The 14,504-nt window shown below is 36.4% G+C and overlaps 1 protein-coding gene across 2 annotated transcripts in view; it reads right to left on the bottom strand.

Moving 5' to 3' along the window:
- LOC137651349 (RING finger and SPRY domain-containing protein 1-like) overlaps positions 1 to 7,744 on the bottom strand; it is a 57,241-nt gene extending 49,497 nt beyond the window's left edge. For both annotated transcript variants that reach the window (XM_068384644.1, XM_068384645.1), the window contains exons 1-2: positions 7,588 to 7,744; positions 1,038 to 1,362 (exon numbers count right to left, since the gene is read on the bottom strand). In XM_068384644.1, the coding sequence (XP_068240745.1) occupies positions 1,038 to 1,130 (93 nt within the window). In that variant the 5' untranslated portion in view covers positions 1,131 to 1,362; positions 7,588 to 7,744. The remainder of the gene's footprint in view (positions 1 to 1,037; positions 1,363 to 7,587) is intronic.
- Between the last annotated feature and the right edge of the window lie 6,760 nt (positions 7,745 to 14,504).

Below are 14,504 nucleotides of genomic sequence, written 5' to 3'. Positions count from 1 at the left end.
GGAGGAGGAGAGCAAATACTGTCTCCTTGCCAGGCTTCCTTAGGGTCAAGATTTTGGAAACTAATGACGACGCTCCTATGGAAGATACCACAGGGGCCTCTTCAAAAGCACCAGTGACAACAGTAGCAGGTGCTATGCCCTTCAGCACCACCACAGATGTAGCAGCAGTTCAGAAGTCACTGCAAGGGCAGCCTCAAAAGTCCTGGTGGTGACAAAAATCGTCTTCCATCAACGGGCAATTTCCTTAGATTTAGGGTGTCGACATGATCATACAACCATGAAAAACACAAGCATGATTAGGATAATGGCAGGTTTGCACATAAATCTGTCAAACATCTGGCCGATTTACTTGGAAATAACTGCATATCCTTGCTCTTTTCATTCATTTTCTCCAGGTTTACTAAGGCACAACAACATGTTGGCAGACTTATACATTTATTTTGAAAATAAAAAAAACAGCCAAAATTTGAGAAGCAGCAAGAGTATGTGCATACTGCTTGAGGCCAAAGTCAAAACAGATAGTCTCGCTGACTGATAGGTGGGCTGAGCTTCCCAAAAACAGATACTCTTGCTGACTAACAGGTGGGCAGTGCTTCCCCACCACCCTCTGGTTGTTAACCCTTTTACCCCCAATGGACGTGATGGTACGTTTCACAAAACTTATCCCTTTACCCCCATGGACGTACTGGTACGACCTTGCAAAAAACTGCTATTTACATTTTTTTTGCATATTTTTGATAACTTTATGAGAAACTTCAGGCATTTTCCAAAAGAATGAGACAAACCTGACCTCTCTATGATGAAAATTAAGGCTGTTGGAGCAATTTAAACCATATATATTGCAAAATGTGCTTGGAAAAAAAAACGCCTGGGGGTTAAGGGTTGGAAAGTTCCAAATAGTCTGGTGGTAAAAGGGTTAAGTACCTCATTAAATTTCAACAGCCATTTCAGCTTCCTGAGATCATACCCCTATCAAAGGACGCTGTTTTATATATGTGCAGCAACACAGTCATAACGCAAAAGCCGTAGATACTCACCGATCCTGTGATGAATTCTATTTGTCTTCTCTCAATGATCATGTCATCGTTGCCCCCTGGCTCTGGTTGTGCTTTGCAGCAACAAGACCCCATTACACTAATCACTTATGTAATACATCTCCAGTATGGCACACCCCTATGAGATAAAGTTCTCAAATGTTTATAATCATGGATTTTCCAATTGTATTCTTGCTTATACATAATTTTGGGTCTAAAGGCTGCAAAACTGATAGCAAGATCGGCCTTCTTCAGCAGTTCCTCCGATGCACATTATCAAGACAGTCATCAAACACCTGTCAAATAACTGGGATGCCATGGAGTAAATCTGAAAAGTAATAAAAGAAATATAGATTAATTCATAAATAAATGGGATGCCACTGAAATAAGTCTGAAAAGTAATAAAAAGACAAATATATTAATACAAAAGTAATTTCATAAATAACTTCACCAAATTGTACTGTTGTTTTGAAATGTATTAATCCACATATAAAAGCATGAACAATAAAATTTAAAAATTATTTTGTATTTTTCCTAGGTATACAAACTTGAATCCATTAAAAGGAGTATGCTTTCAGCTTGGCTCAAACTTAAGCTGTAAAAATCTAAAACAAAGTGTTGGTAATTACTGGTGACTAGTGGTGTAATCCAGACCCCAAGCCAGTACAATGGCTCTGGGGTTGAGGTGGGAAATGGAACTTAAAGGACTCAGGTCTATATAAATAGGATAAATACAAATTATTTTTAAACTTTGGGATTTGTTCTTACACGAATACAAACCGATGACCTTTAATAGGAGACTGATCCTTAGGTGGGAGGGAATCACTATAACCATATTGGCTTTTTTAAAATCCCAGGATGCTAATACACTTTAAAATGATAGAAGTGTGGGAGTGTTGATTCCTAACACCTCCCAAAATTGAGAATAGATTCTGATGGACTGGGATAGATTTCTGTCAACCGACAGATGAGCGAGGATGAATCTATACCCTCGGAAGGATATGATGTCAACATGAACTGTATGGCCAATTAGGCGTAATGTATCCTTCATTCCATTCATCCTCCCCCTCGTAAGGAGGATGGGGGAGATATTTATATAAAAGGTTTGTATAAAACATGCTCAGTATGGTACCTCACTCGCATCAACGTTTGATCCAACAAATAACAGAAAAACCGCTGCACCGTAGGAGAGGGGAAGGAAGAGGAAAAGGTCTAAAGACTCCATCTCTAATCCTAGACTAACATTGCAACCTTTATCTTAGGTGTAATGCTTCTTGTGCCTTAGAGCTAGGTAAGCAACACAACCTCCTGACCAGCTACTACAAGTCACAAGGAAAACTCATCTCAAGACTTGTGAGTATACTCCCATGAATAGTGAGCTGTAAAGTGTATCTAGCACTTCTTTCAGCAGGCTAGGGTGGATCCAATACGTATCCAGGATTCACAGATTGAGTCCGGGAGTGTGTCCGATTATTCCCATAAACCTAAAACAAAATAGCACTTCAGAATCTCTCATTCCTTCCATACTGAAAGATGAGCCATGGTGTCTCCCCCCCAAGAACAAGAAGGTACATTATTCTTGCCCCACTAACCTTTTCAAGGAGGAGAGGAAGAAGGATTGCAGTCATGGCTGCTTGGATTCTAGGTTTTTGCCAAAAACCGCAGAAAAAAGGGGACAGGGATGATCTTCTATCCTTCAGAAGGGCTAGTAAAATAGGAAAATATATGATATTATCCTACTCGCTTCACCATGGCTAACACGAATTCAAACGGGTCCAATCAAGAGGTAAGGGAACTCTGGTTGTAAACCAGTAAAATTTTGTAGACTACTGGAGCAATCACTGGGAGCCAGCCTTCTCGTTGACGGGAAGGTCTCTAAAGGCATTATCTTTCTCAATCTAGAAGGCAGTGTAGGAACAGTTCCTGTATGTTAATCCTGGTGCTATATTTATTTGCTGGGAGGCCATTATAGCTATCATGTTAAGATATAGGAGGGTACAAGGGGGTAATAACAAAGACCTGTCAGTTGACAAGTGCTGATCGAAAATGCTAAAAAGAGTAAAGTGAACACTTGGGGAGTAGTAGCCAGTCCAAAGCATGGTAGCTACTTTCCCTAAACAAAATGCTGAGAAAATCTCTAGTATAACAGAGGGAATGGATCTGAGGGTACATGTCCTTCAGGTTTACGGAGAAGGAGTGGTCACCATCCTTATGACGAACCATACGCAGATAGCCACGGGCAGTCTAAATTATGACTAGGGAACCAAGTAGGAAAATTAAAGACCGGTCTCCAATTCCCCATAGACTATTTCCTTCATGAGAATAGACTGTAAAAGTCCATGAACCTTATTGACAGCCATGATGTCATCTCCATTCCTGCCAGAAAGGGTTTCGTAGATCACAACCAAAATCAGCAAGCATGTACTTGTTCATAGAAGCTGCAATAAGTCACTGAATTCCATGATCCTTTCTGCCTTCCCTCCTCCTATATCTCTACCTGGAAGGCCAGGTTATGAGTGAACAGAAGGAATGCTGTCAGAACTTTTCCCGGGGAAAAGAGTATGGAGTAGCCAACTGGATCTGTAGCTCACTGGATCCTTTCCCAGCGCTTGCTAAAAGTGTGATGGGGATCTCGGAATAGCTGTCCTTGAAGGGATTGACCCTTAAGCCGGCCATACACGCAGAGGACTGGCCGTACAATTTGTCTGCTGGACTGGAGCGGCGCTCCCATACTGTGAAAAATGCCTACACACGCTAAAGACTTGCCTGCTTAGTTCAAGAGGTTTGGGCACCCAGGATTAGGCCTACATGGTTACGATTCTGGTACTTGTGTACCAAATTTGGTATAATATGGGGTATCAAATATAACTGGTACGACTAATTTCGAAAACGCCAAATTTTGGTACTTTTTTACCTTCTTAATTTTTTACTTATTATAAATCTATGAAATCTGACTTGAAATAATATGAGGAACATGATAGGCATTCTCTATTGGCTTCTATAAAGGCCTTTGTCCGCTACGGTGCTAATGCACTCCTGGGAGAAACATACTAAAAGTATTTTTGGAGCTTTCTAGAGATTATCTCATGGTGATGCACTACTACACTTTTAATCACATACTACTTGCTTTTGCATTAATCTGTAGACATTTCATAAGGCTTGTGTTTATGTAGGCAGAAGAAAATGTGGCAGAGATATACATCTATCTATCTATCTATTTACCAAGACACATCCCCCAAATCTGGGGGTACCCTACATCAAAAAATAGAATGATCGGAAGCTACTTAATTAATCCTCTATCCATATTTTAGACCTTCGTTATTACTTTTCTCTAATGAGTAGATACATTCTGTACTTGTTTGCATGGACAAAATCATCAAAAGAGAAGAGAGAAAATGATTAAATTAAGTGAAATTAATAACAAACTGAAGGACAAAGTATTAGATGCATACATGTCTATTTGAAGAAAATTTATACTATCTGAAGAAAAAATTCCAAGTAAATTTTAAAAGTATCTCTAAAACATTAAGATTGATTCTGTGGGTTGCATCTCGTGAGATAGGACGGATTGAAAGCTTTGTCAATCCTACTCCTAGATTACTCTTCCAAAGTTCTCAACTATTTCCCCCCACCACCGCCTGTACAAGATTAGTACCCTCATTAATCTTTTGACTTTGGGAAAAGAGAGAAAGAGCAGTCTCCTATAATATAAAGATGATAAAGCAAAAATTGCTTCAATACAGTATTAAGCCAAAAGACTGAGAAAGGCAATTAGTTTATCATTATATTATAAAAAGCTTCCCTTCCCTTGAAACTACATGTGTACTATAAAAAATCTGAAACGGTCAGTATATCTAAACAGCGTAACTTCAACTTACAACTTTGGTTTAGGGATAGGCCTCGGCCTGTAAGTGTCATCCCAACACGTATGCCTAAAACTTGGCCTTTATTATTTGTTATCAGCTAAGCTGAAGCAGTTTAAAGTCAAAATTGCCATAAGCTTCAATCAATTTAAATGATGCATTGGTGGATCATTTCCAATTTAAATAAACACCACATTGCAATGGGATGACAAAACCTACCAAGAACTATAGAATGGGGTTCCATGTGTCATCAGATCAGGTAAACAGCCCTTTTATAGGCAGTAGTTTGGCCAAGGCACCACCCACCCGTTGAGATACTACCAATAGAGAGATGCTGGGTCCTTTGACTGGCCAGACACTACAGTACTACATTGGATCCCTTTCTCTGGTTACAGCTCATTTCATCTTTGCCTACATACACAAATAATATTGCCTATTCTTTACACATTCCCCTTTTCTTCATACATTTGACAATTACCAAATAATTCTTCTCTCAAGAGGTTAAATACTGCAATATAATTGTTCAGTGGCTACTTTCCTCTTGGTAAAGGTAGAATAGAGACTTTAGCTATAGTAAGCAGCTCTTCTAGGAGAAGGACACTCCAAAATCAAACCATTGTTCTCTAGTCTTGGGTAGTGCCACAACCTCTGTACTATGGTCTTCCACTATCATGGGTTAGAGAACTCCTGCTTGAGGGTACACTCGGGCACACTATTCTATCTTGTTTCTCTTCCTCTTGTTATTCTTAAGAGTTTTATTGTTTATATATGAAAGATTTATGTTGGTGTTATTAATGTACTTAAACTTCTGGTAGTGTCTCCTAATTTCCTTTCCTCATTGGATTATTTTCCCTGTTGGATCCCTTGGGGTTATAGCATCATGCGTTTCCAACAAGGGTTGTAGCTTAGCAAGTAATAATAATAAAGTAGGTAAGGAAAAATTATTTTATTTTACTAAAGCACAATACTCTGAAACCAATCTTTACCAACATAATTAAATATACTCCTACTAAAACAGTACTGTAGTTTGACCCCATATCATGTTTTGGTGGTTAAGAATAAATTGGATACCTTCTTTTGTAAAAATTCCCTATTTAACTCTTTTCGTTTTGGTCGCCATGACACAAGAAGAAACTGAGAACAGCTCATGAAAATCCTGACAGGTGGTTCTCCACTCCAAACTTTGATTTCCCATTTTTTATTTCCCATCTTCTCTATTATTGGTACTTCTAGGCATTTTTAATCTCCCATCAGAAGTATTTTAACTGTCCCGTGGCTTTCTCTTGGCCAATCTTCTACTTCCACAGCTCCTATACACAAGCTCCTTCCCTAACTACGTCACACATACGAAAAAGATTTCTTAAATATCTAAAAAAAAAAGATGCATCCAAAACAACTGGTCAATTCTCTTTTGGAGGAAATAAAATAACTTTCTATAGGTATTCGGAACAGTTTCAACGTCGCCGGTTGCCAGAAATACGTGTTTTTCAAGTTTTATGGACGGATTAAACTATGAGATACATCAAAAACCCGTTTCTGGAGTGAAAAAACTCAGGGTTGTTTTAGGATAAGCTAAGGCTACAGAAGTCTAAAGGGTGGTAACCACCCTAAATAAATAGGAAGGATATGGCTCCTTGGTTAGGTTAGGTGAGGAACCTTAGGTTGACTAGATGTTTGTTTCCCTTTTAAAATGTGGTTTTTCAGTCATAATTTGAGATTTTAAAAAGTATAAATTTAAAAAAATACAAATATTCCCTAATTTTTTGCACAAGAACAGGGAGCCTCAATATAATGACGTACAAGAACTTCCTCATGCATAGAGTACTACCTCACAAACTTGCTCACCTAACCTAACCTTCAAGCCGTACACTGACCTAAAAGGGGGGCGGCTAACGGCCCCCATTAGACCGACATACTCTTAGCAACAGAATTAAAAATAAGGGAGTTAAGAGGCATAGCCATCATCTAAATACACCCCAAGAACAGTTCAAACAACTTATAAATACACCTGTAACACTTATTTTCTTCATTAGGAATATTGTGACCCGGTCCATCCCAACCAACTAAAGAGGCTCCCTACACATATCTTTGGGCTCAAGCCATGTCATCCTGATGGAAGGTCCTTCCGGCAGCTTCTAACTATGTAATATTTCTGCGAGTGATATTACAAGAGAATTACCATAAGTTATCACAGGATTCTAACCCGCGGAACGACTATCCTAAGATATCGTGTATAATCAGGGACGTATCTGTGGATAACCATAGATATCTGCACCCCTAATAGATTTAGCCCAGTCTAGGTAACTAGGGGGAAGGATGGGTGAATCTATGGTTTCATACTTTCATAAAGTTTCTAGAAATATCTTGATATTATCAATTTTTGTGTTTTACACCATAACCTGCATATACAAAACACGTGAATAAACTTCGTAAAAATTGCCGGAAAAACTTGCCCTTAACAAGCACTTACACCTTAATCTACATGTATCAAACGCGTATGCAAATCATTTCCGTAACGAAAAACTAGTTCCTTAAAATGCGGTTAAACTTAAAATAAAAATCAGCTGTCACTAACATATGAAGTGACCAACCCCGAACAGACAAAATCTAGTTTAACCTATTTCTGTCAAGTTTCCTTTCTGTCCTAGGTTCTAGTATATGGATATCGCCTAAGAAAAAATAACACTTGCCTTCTTCATCAGTTGTCAGTAAATATGACAGCATTCCCTGGGATAAACGGTTATTATCATGGCAGGAGGAAATGTGCACACTTTTCTGCAAGAAGAAAATTCTGACAAGTGGAGAGAACTGCCGTTGATGACCACAAGTAAACAAGTAAATGGAAGAGATAAATCTTAACTAGATGTGTGTTGTGGTGGTCGTCACTGTCATAGATATAAGATATATAGTAATGTCTAATATTATTACTATTATTATTATTATTATTATTATTATTATTATTATTATTATTATTATTATTGTTGTTGTTGTTGTTGTTGTTATTGGCTAAGGTACAATCCTAGTTCGAAAAGCAGGATCTTATAGGCACAAGAGCTCCATCAGAAATAGCCCAGTAATTATTATTATTATTATTATTATTATTATTATTATTATTATTATTATTATTATTATCATTATTATTATTATCATTATTATTATCGTCATCAGGATTATTGTTATTGGCTAAGGTACAATCCTAGTTCGAAAAGCAGGATCTTATAGGCACAAGAGCTCCATCAGAAATAGCCCAGTAATTATTATTATTATTATTATTATTATTATTATTATTATTATTATTATTATTATTATTATTATTATTATTATTATTATTATTATCATTAGCCAAGCTACAACCCTAGTTGGAAAAATAGATATGCTGAAATTATGTTCAAGGGCTCCAACAGGGAAAATAGCCTAGTAAGAAAAGGGAATTAATGAGGAAATGAATTATATATTGGAAATAATAATAATAGAATATAAAATGTTGTTGTCTATTATTATTATTTATTTCGGGAGTAGACCCTCTTTTAAGCAGGTTTTATTGAAAGGGATTGCTGCCTCAGTGGCGTTAATTTTGTAATTAACTTTTTCTATTGTTCTTATTATCTTTTTCTCTTCATTTGAACAATCCGCCAGTAACTGGGAAAGGGACATATCAATAGGAAGGTGATAGTGTTTTATACTTTGTACATATTATCTGTACTTTTACAATGTGTTGTGATATATTAAAGACAAATTGTGAATGATATGGTCTTCATCACCTTCCTATTGATATGTCCCTTTCCCAGTTACTGACGGATTGTTCAAATGAAGAGAAAAAGATAATAAGAACAATAGAAAAAGTTAATTACAAAATTAACGCCACTGAGGCAGCAATCACTTTCAATATTATTATTATTATTATTATTATTATTATTATTATTATCGTCATCATCAGAATTATTGTTATTGGCTAAGGTACAATCCTAGTTCGAAATGCAGGATGTTATAGGCACAAGAGCTCCATCAGAAATAGCCCAGTAATTATTATTATTATTATTATTATCATCATTATTATTAGCCACACTACAACCCTAATTGGAAAAGTAGATATGCTAAAATTATGTTCAAAGGCTCAAACATGGAAAATAGCCCAGTGAGGAAAGGGAATAAGGAAATGAAGTATATATTAGAAATAATAATAACAAATATAAGATATATTAAGATCAGTAACAACGCTAAAATAGATCTGCCATATATTAATATATTAACACGACCAAATTGTTTGTGTAGCCTAGATACCGTATACACACCATGAATTATGTAAAAGATATAAAAAAAAAAGCTGAAAAAAAATTAATTTCATATTCTTCTTAAACACGTTATTAATACGATTACTAATTTTTTGCCAATCTATAATTCATTGCAAGATCAGTAAAGGATTTTTTCCATGGGGTGATCGTTATCACATATATTGTAAGTGTAAATCTTACTTAAAATGTACATTTATTGATTATTTTGTACTTTTTCATTCACATTTCCCATTATACCATTTAGGAGACGATATAACTTATTTACGTCTGGTGCTGCTTCGGGTGTCTTTCTCTTTTAATATTAGTTTTTCCTTAATATGTAACTATATTGGAACACTGCAGTTTTGTATTCTACCCATGTACTCTCAGTTTTATCCTATTTCACTCTTTCTTTACATCTTTTCTCTGTTTTTTTTTTCTCTAAAGTCTCACCATCAAACCAAGGAGATAAGTCTTTAGCAATTATAGTCTTTTCCATCAGTGGGCACATGGTATCATATTCACTTTTACTTCCCGTATTATATATGACCATAAGGCAGTCAACATAGAACCTAACTGGTTATCATGATCACAGGGAATGTTGATAGCATATAATTTAATTCCTTTGTATTTTCTTCAATGAATACACAAGGAGAGAAGTTTGATATATAAAGTTTATTTTCTTCACCCCTGCGTGTTTCTGTAGATGCAATCTAAAAGTAATAAGTTTGTGCACTGGAGAGATAGTGCACTTCTCTTCTATATATCTATATCAGGTACAATGTTATTTATTCCATGACTTGAAACTAGGTCCAACGTATGCCCAGTCAAAGTAGTTGAACAGGCAACATTATTCACCAATTGATATGATTCCAATGACTCACTGAATGCTGAAACATCGGGATTTTATGCGCCATCCATTATTATTATTTTTTTCATTATTATTATTATTATCATTATTATTATTATTATTATTATTATTATTATTATTATTATTATTATTATTACAAGCTAAGCTACATCCCTAGTTGGAAAAGCAGGATGATATAAGCCCAAGGGCTCAAACAGGGAAAAGTAGCCCAGGGAGAAAGGAAACAAGGAAATAAATAAACTACGAGAGAAGTAATGAATACTCAAAATGAAATATTTTAAGAACCGGCTTCATCATCTCCTCCTACGCCTATTGACACAAAGGGATTTCGGTTAGATTTCGCCAGGGGTCACTTACCTTAGTTAGATAGGCACTGCGCATCACAAAGAACTGGCTATCCTTTGGTGAATATAGCCAATTAATCCTTAAGAACAGTAACAGCATTAACATAGATCTTTCATGTATAAATTATAAAAACTTCAAAAAAAAAAAGAGTTAGAGAAGTAAGATAGAATAGTGTGCCCTAGTGTACACTCAAGCAAGAGAACTCTAATCCAAGACAGAGGCTATGGCACTAACCTAGACTAGAGAAGAATTGTTTGATTTCAGTGTCCTTCTCCTAGAAGAGCTGCTTACCATACTAAAGAGTCTTTTCTACCCTTACCAAGAGGAAAGTAGCCACTGAACAATTTTAGTCCAGTAGATTTCACCTTGAGTGAAGACGAATTTTTTTTTATAATCTCAGTGTTGTTAGGTATACGAGGACAGAGGAGAATGTGAAAAAAATAGGTGTATGTGAAGGCAAAGGAAAAATTATCCGTAACCAGAAGGAGGGCTTCAATGTAGTACTGTCTGGCCAGTCAAAGGATCCAATAACTGTCATGGTAGTATCTCAACGGGTGGCTGGTGCCTAGGCCAACATACAACCTCATTTTACAGGCAACGATTTATTTGCATCAAAGCATTTAATATTTCATCATAATTGTATACATTGTATATCATTATTTTAGGTTTAAGTTTTCCATAGTTTGAATCTTGCTTGCTGCTTCTTCTCTGACCTTTTTGTCCGCAAAGTTTCCAACATTTCCATTTGAAGTTGACCTCGTACAAGAATTCATATATTTTTAAATGCATGTTCAACCTCATTTTCCTTTGATTGATTTTAGTTGATGTTTAAGTTGATTTATTTACTAGTAGATTTTTATCCACAACTTTATCGTCATATGTCATTTCCTCATCTTCAGTGTCCATCAGTGTTTGCAGTGTTAACTTAATTAATTCCATATTCTTCGTTAGATTATCCACATTCTCAAAAAGATCAGGGCTTTTCAGGTCAGAATTTTGAGCGAAATTTGCTGTATCAGCAGTAAGCAACGTGATATGATCTTCCATTTCATAAATTTACTCTTCATGTTCACTTATAGCGAGGTTTCTCATTCTAAATTCATTCTCCATTTCGACATACAATATTAGTTATGAGAATTTTGGCTTCGTCTACATAACCTGGTTGAAGCCATTTCAATTTTCTATAGTTTTTGTCTCTGATATTGGCCTCTTTAAAAGACACACTTCTTGTGACAGTACCTTCCAGAATCACATCCTATCCACTTTTTCCCCTAACCCCGAAAACTTACACAGGGGGCAACCATCTGTCATGTTATAATTGTATTTTTCACTTAAGTTTATCCATGAGATTAATATTTTCAAAGATTTCATCAACACAAAATTAAAGTTAAAACACAGCTCAGCGGGAGAATTTAACACATTTGACACAGAACTGCGGAATAAGTCTTCTCTCGATCGTGTCTCAAACATAAGTCAGAAAGAAGTTTGAGTTTACCACGATATGTTGACGAAACTGATAAAAATGTATAATTCAAAATTTATTTAATAGGTAATAAGCAATGCAATTAAAACCTGACATTTTATTGAAACTATTGTTTGTGGTTACAGGAAAAAATGTATAAACTAAGGAGGTTTGCACCTAGCTATTAGTTGATAGAGTGCCTCCAAACGTGTTTTGCAGCGTGACATTTTAAATGTTAATGTAACGTTTTTGATGGACATCTACATGAGATCATTCTTTTAAATGAAATATATTTTTCATTAATTTATCATTTCAAATGTGCGAAAGATATACAGTTTAAAGGTCACTCTTGAATGACAGGCAAGGAATAGGACAGTGCCTTAAGGGCTGACTATATGAAGTATGATCAACGCTCAAGACTCCTTTCCCTCAAGTTAGGACCAGGGAGGGCCAGGAAATGGCTGTTAATGATTCAGCTGGTAGACCTGCAGGGTCACCATAGCTCACAAGAATGGTGAGGTTGTAGACACTACAAGAAACCATAGAGCTTCAGCGGGTCTCGAATCCCCGTCCAACAGACTGCCATAGAGAAAAGTTTTTTACCAATCTAAATGCCTGGCTAAAAATCCTGGAAGTTTTGAAACAAATGACTGACCTATGCCTATTAGAGTCTGCCTTTTAGGAAACTGAATTCTAGCAAATCAAGGGGAAAAGAATTAATAGAAAATCAGGGGAAGACATCACCTTCATGTATCCTTACAAAGCATCATTTTCTGACCTTTGGAAATCTCTCTCTCTCTCTCTCTCTCTCTCTCTCTCTCTCTCTCTCTCTCTCTCTCTCTCTCTCTCTCTCTATATATATATATATATATATATATATATATATATATATATATATATATATATATATATATACTGTATATGTAATTTTGTTAGGAATTTATTGTTGAAGCTTTGACTGTTCACTCTATCAATAACATTAATTTTGTATGGGTAGATATGTGCATTTTAAAAAAAAAATGGGGTTTGCCCAATAAAACCTGTTAAGTTTTAAAGTTAGAATCTTTTTACTTTATTGGATGTTTAAATGCAAAACAAAGATATGGAAGAGAGGATGTTTGAAAACCATATTGATAAGTTTACACTTTCCAAATTGGTAGGCTACTGTTGCATGTTTAATTTTCATGGAAATCAATGCCCTTGTTATCAACCTATGTGTCATGTACCCATGTGTGTATGCAAAAGTGGGTGTGATCTTAATTTTTTTTACACAATCCTCGAGTTAATTAACTTATAAAAATCAATTCTTTAGTTCTGTATCTTTACACGCACATGGCTACTCTCCCTATCGTCTTTCCAATTTTTTTAAAGGTTTAAAGGCCGCTCACAAATGGTAGAGGCAAGGGACTGTGACATTGCCCCTATCGAGCAGGACAATGGCCTAAAGACTGACCATATATACACATGATCAGTGCCCAAGGCCCCTCTCCACCCAAGCTAGAACCAAGGAGGGCCAGGCAATGGCTACTGAGGACTCAGCAGATAGACCTATAAGCTCCCCCAAAGCCCCCCTCCTTAGCTCATAAGGATTGTGAAGTTGCAGTGAAACTAACGAGTTTGAGCAGGACTCAAACCTCAGTCAGGGATGTTACCACATCGGCTACCACAACCCTATGAAAATATTGATAATAAGATGACTAAAAAAAAAACATTTTAAAGGTAAAAAGGAGAGAGAGAACCTGCTCAGTCTGAAGAGGAGAATCAAGCAGCAGCTTCTTCATTATTTTTACAGAAATATCAATGTGGATTTACTTCCCCATCTGCAGACTCAATAACAAAAAAGTTTATTACCCTTACCTCTCCTTGTTCTTGCTTCCAGGAGTTATCTCATTACATTGCCTTAATTAATTCAAAGCTCTCTCTCTCATTTCTGTAAATCATTCTTTATTCCACTTATGAAAGGTTGAAAATGGCATATGACAAGGTGAAAATAAGAGAAACTGGTAATTTAGAGGAAGAGTGGAAGTTAGTAAAAGAAAATTTTGTTGGGATTGCAAGTGATGTGTGTGGCAAGAAGTTTGTTGGAGGCAGCATGAGGAAGGGCAGTGAATGGTGGAATGAAGGAGTGAAGGTAAAAGTGGAAGAGAAAAAGAGGGCTTTTGAAGAATGGCTGCAGAGTAATAGTGTAGAGAAGTATGAAAGATATAGAGAGAAAAATGTGTAAGTAAAGTGCAAGGTAAGTGAGGCAAAGAGGACAGCTGACCTGAGGTGGGGTTAGGGATTGGGTCATTCATATGAAGAGAATAAGAAGTTTTGGTAAGAAGTGAAGAGAGCAAGGGAGGCTGGTTCAAGAATTGAAGGCAGTGAAAGATGGAAATGAAGGTTGTTAAAAGGAGAGGAAGCAAGGAAAAGGTGGGCGGAATATTTTGAAAGTTTACTGAATATTGAGGATAATAGGGAGGCAGATATAATTGCTGTTGCAGGTGTTGAGGTGCCGGTGATGGGAGATGAGAATGAGAGAGAGATTACAAGAGAGGAAGTGAGGAGAGTACTAGATGAACCGAAAGTAGGAAAAGCATCTGGTATGGATGGTGTGAGAGCTGAGATGTTGAAGGAAGGGGGTGTGACTGTACTTGAATGGTTGGTGAGATTGTTTAA

Source organism: Palaemon carinicauda, chromosome 12 (genome assembly GCF_036898095.1).
Source record: "Palaemon carinicauda isolate YSFRI2023 chromosome 12, ASM3689809v2, whole genome shotgun sequence".
NCBI lineage: Eukaryota > Metazoa > Arthropoda > Malacostraca > Decapoda > Palaemonidae > Palaemon > Palaemon carinicauda.
This window is presented reverse-complemented; position numbering and strand designations above follow the sequence as displayed.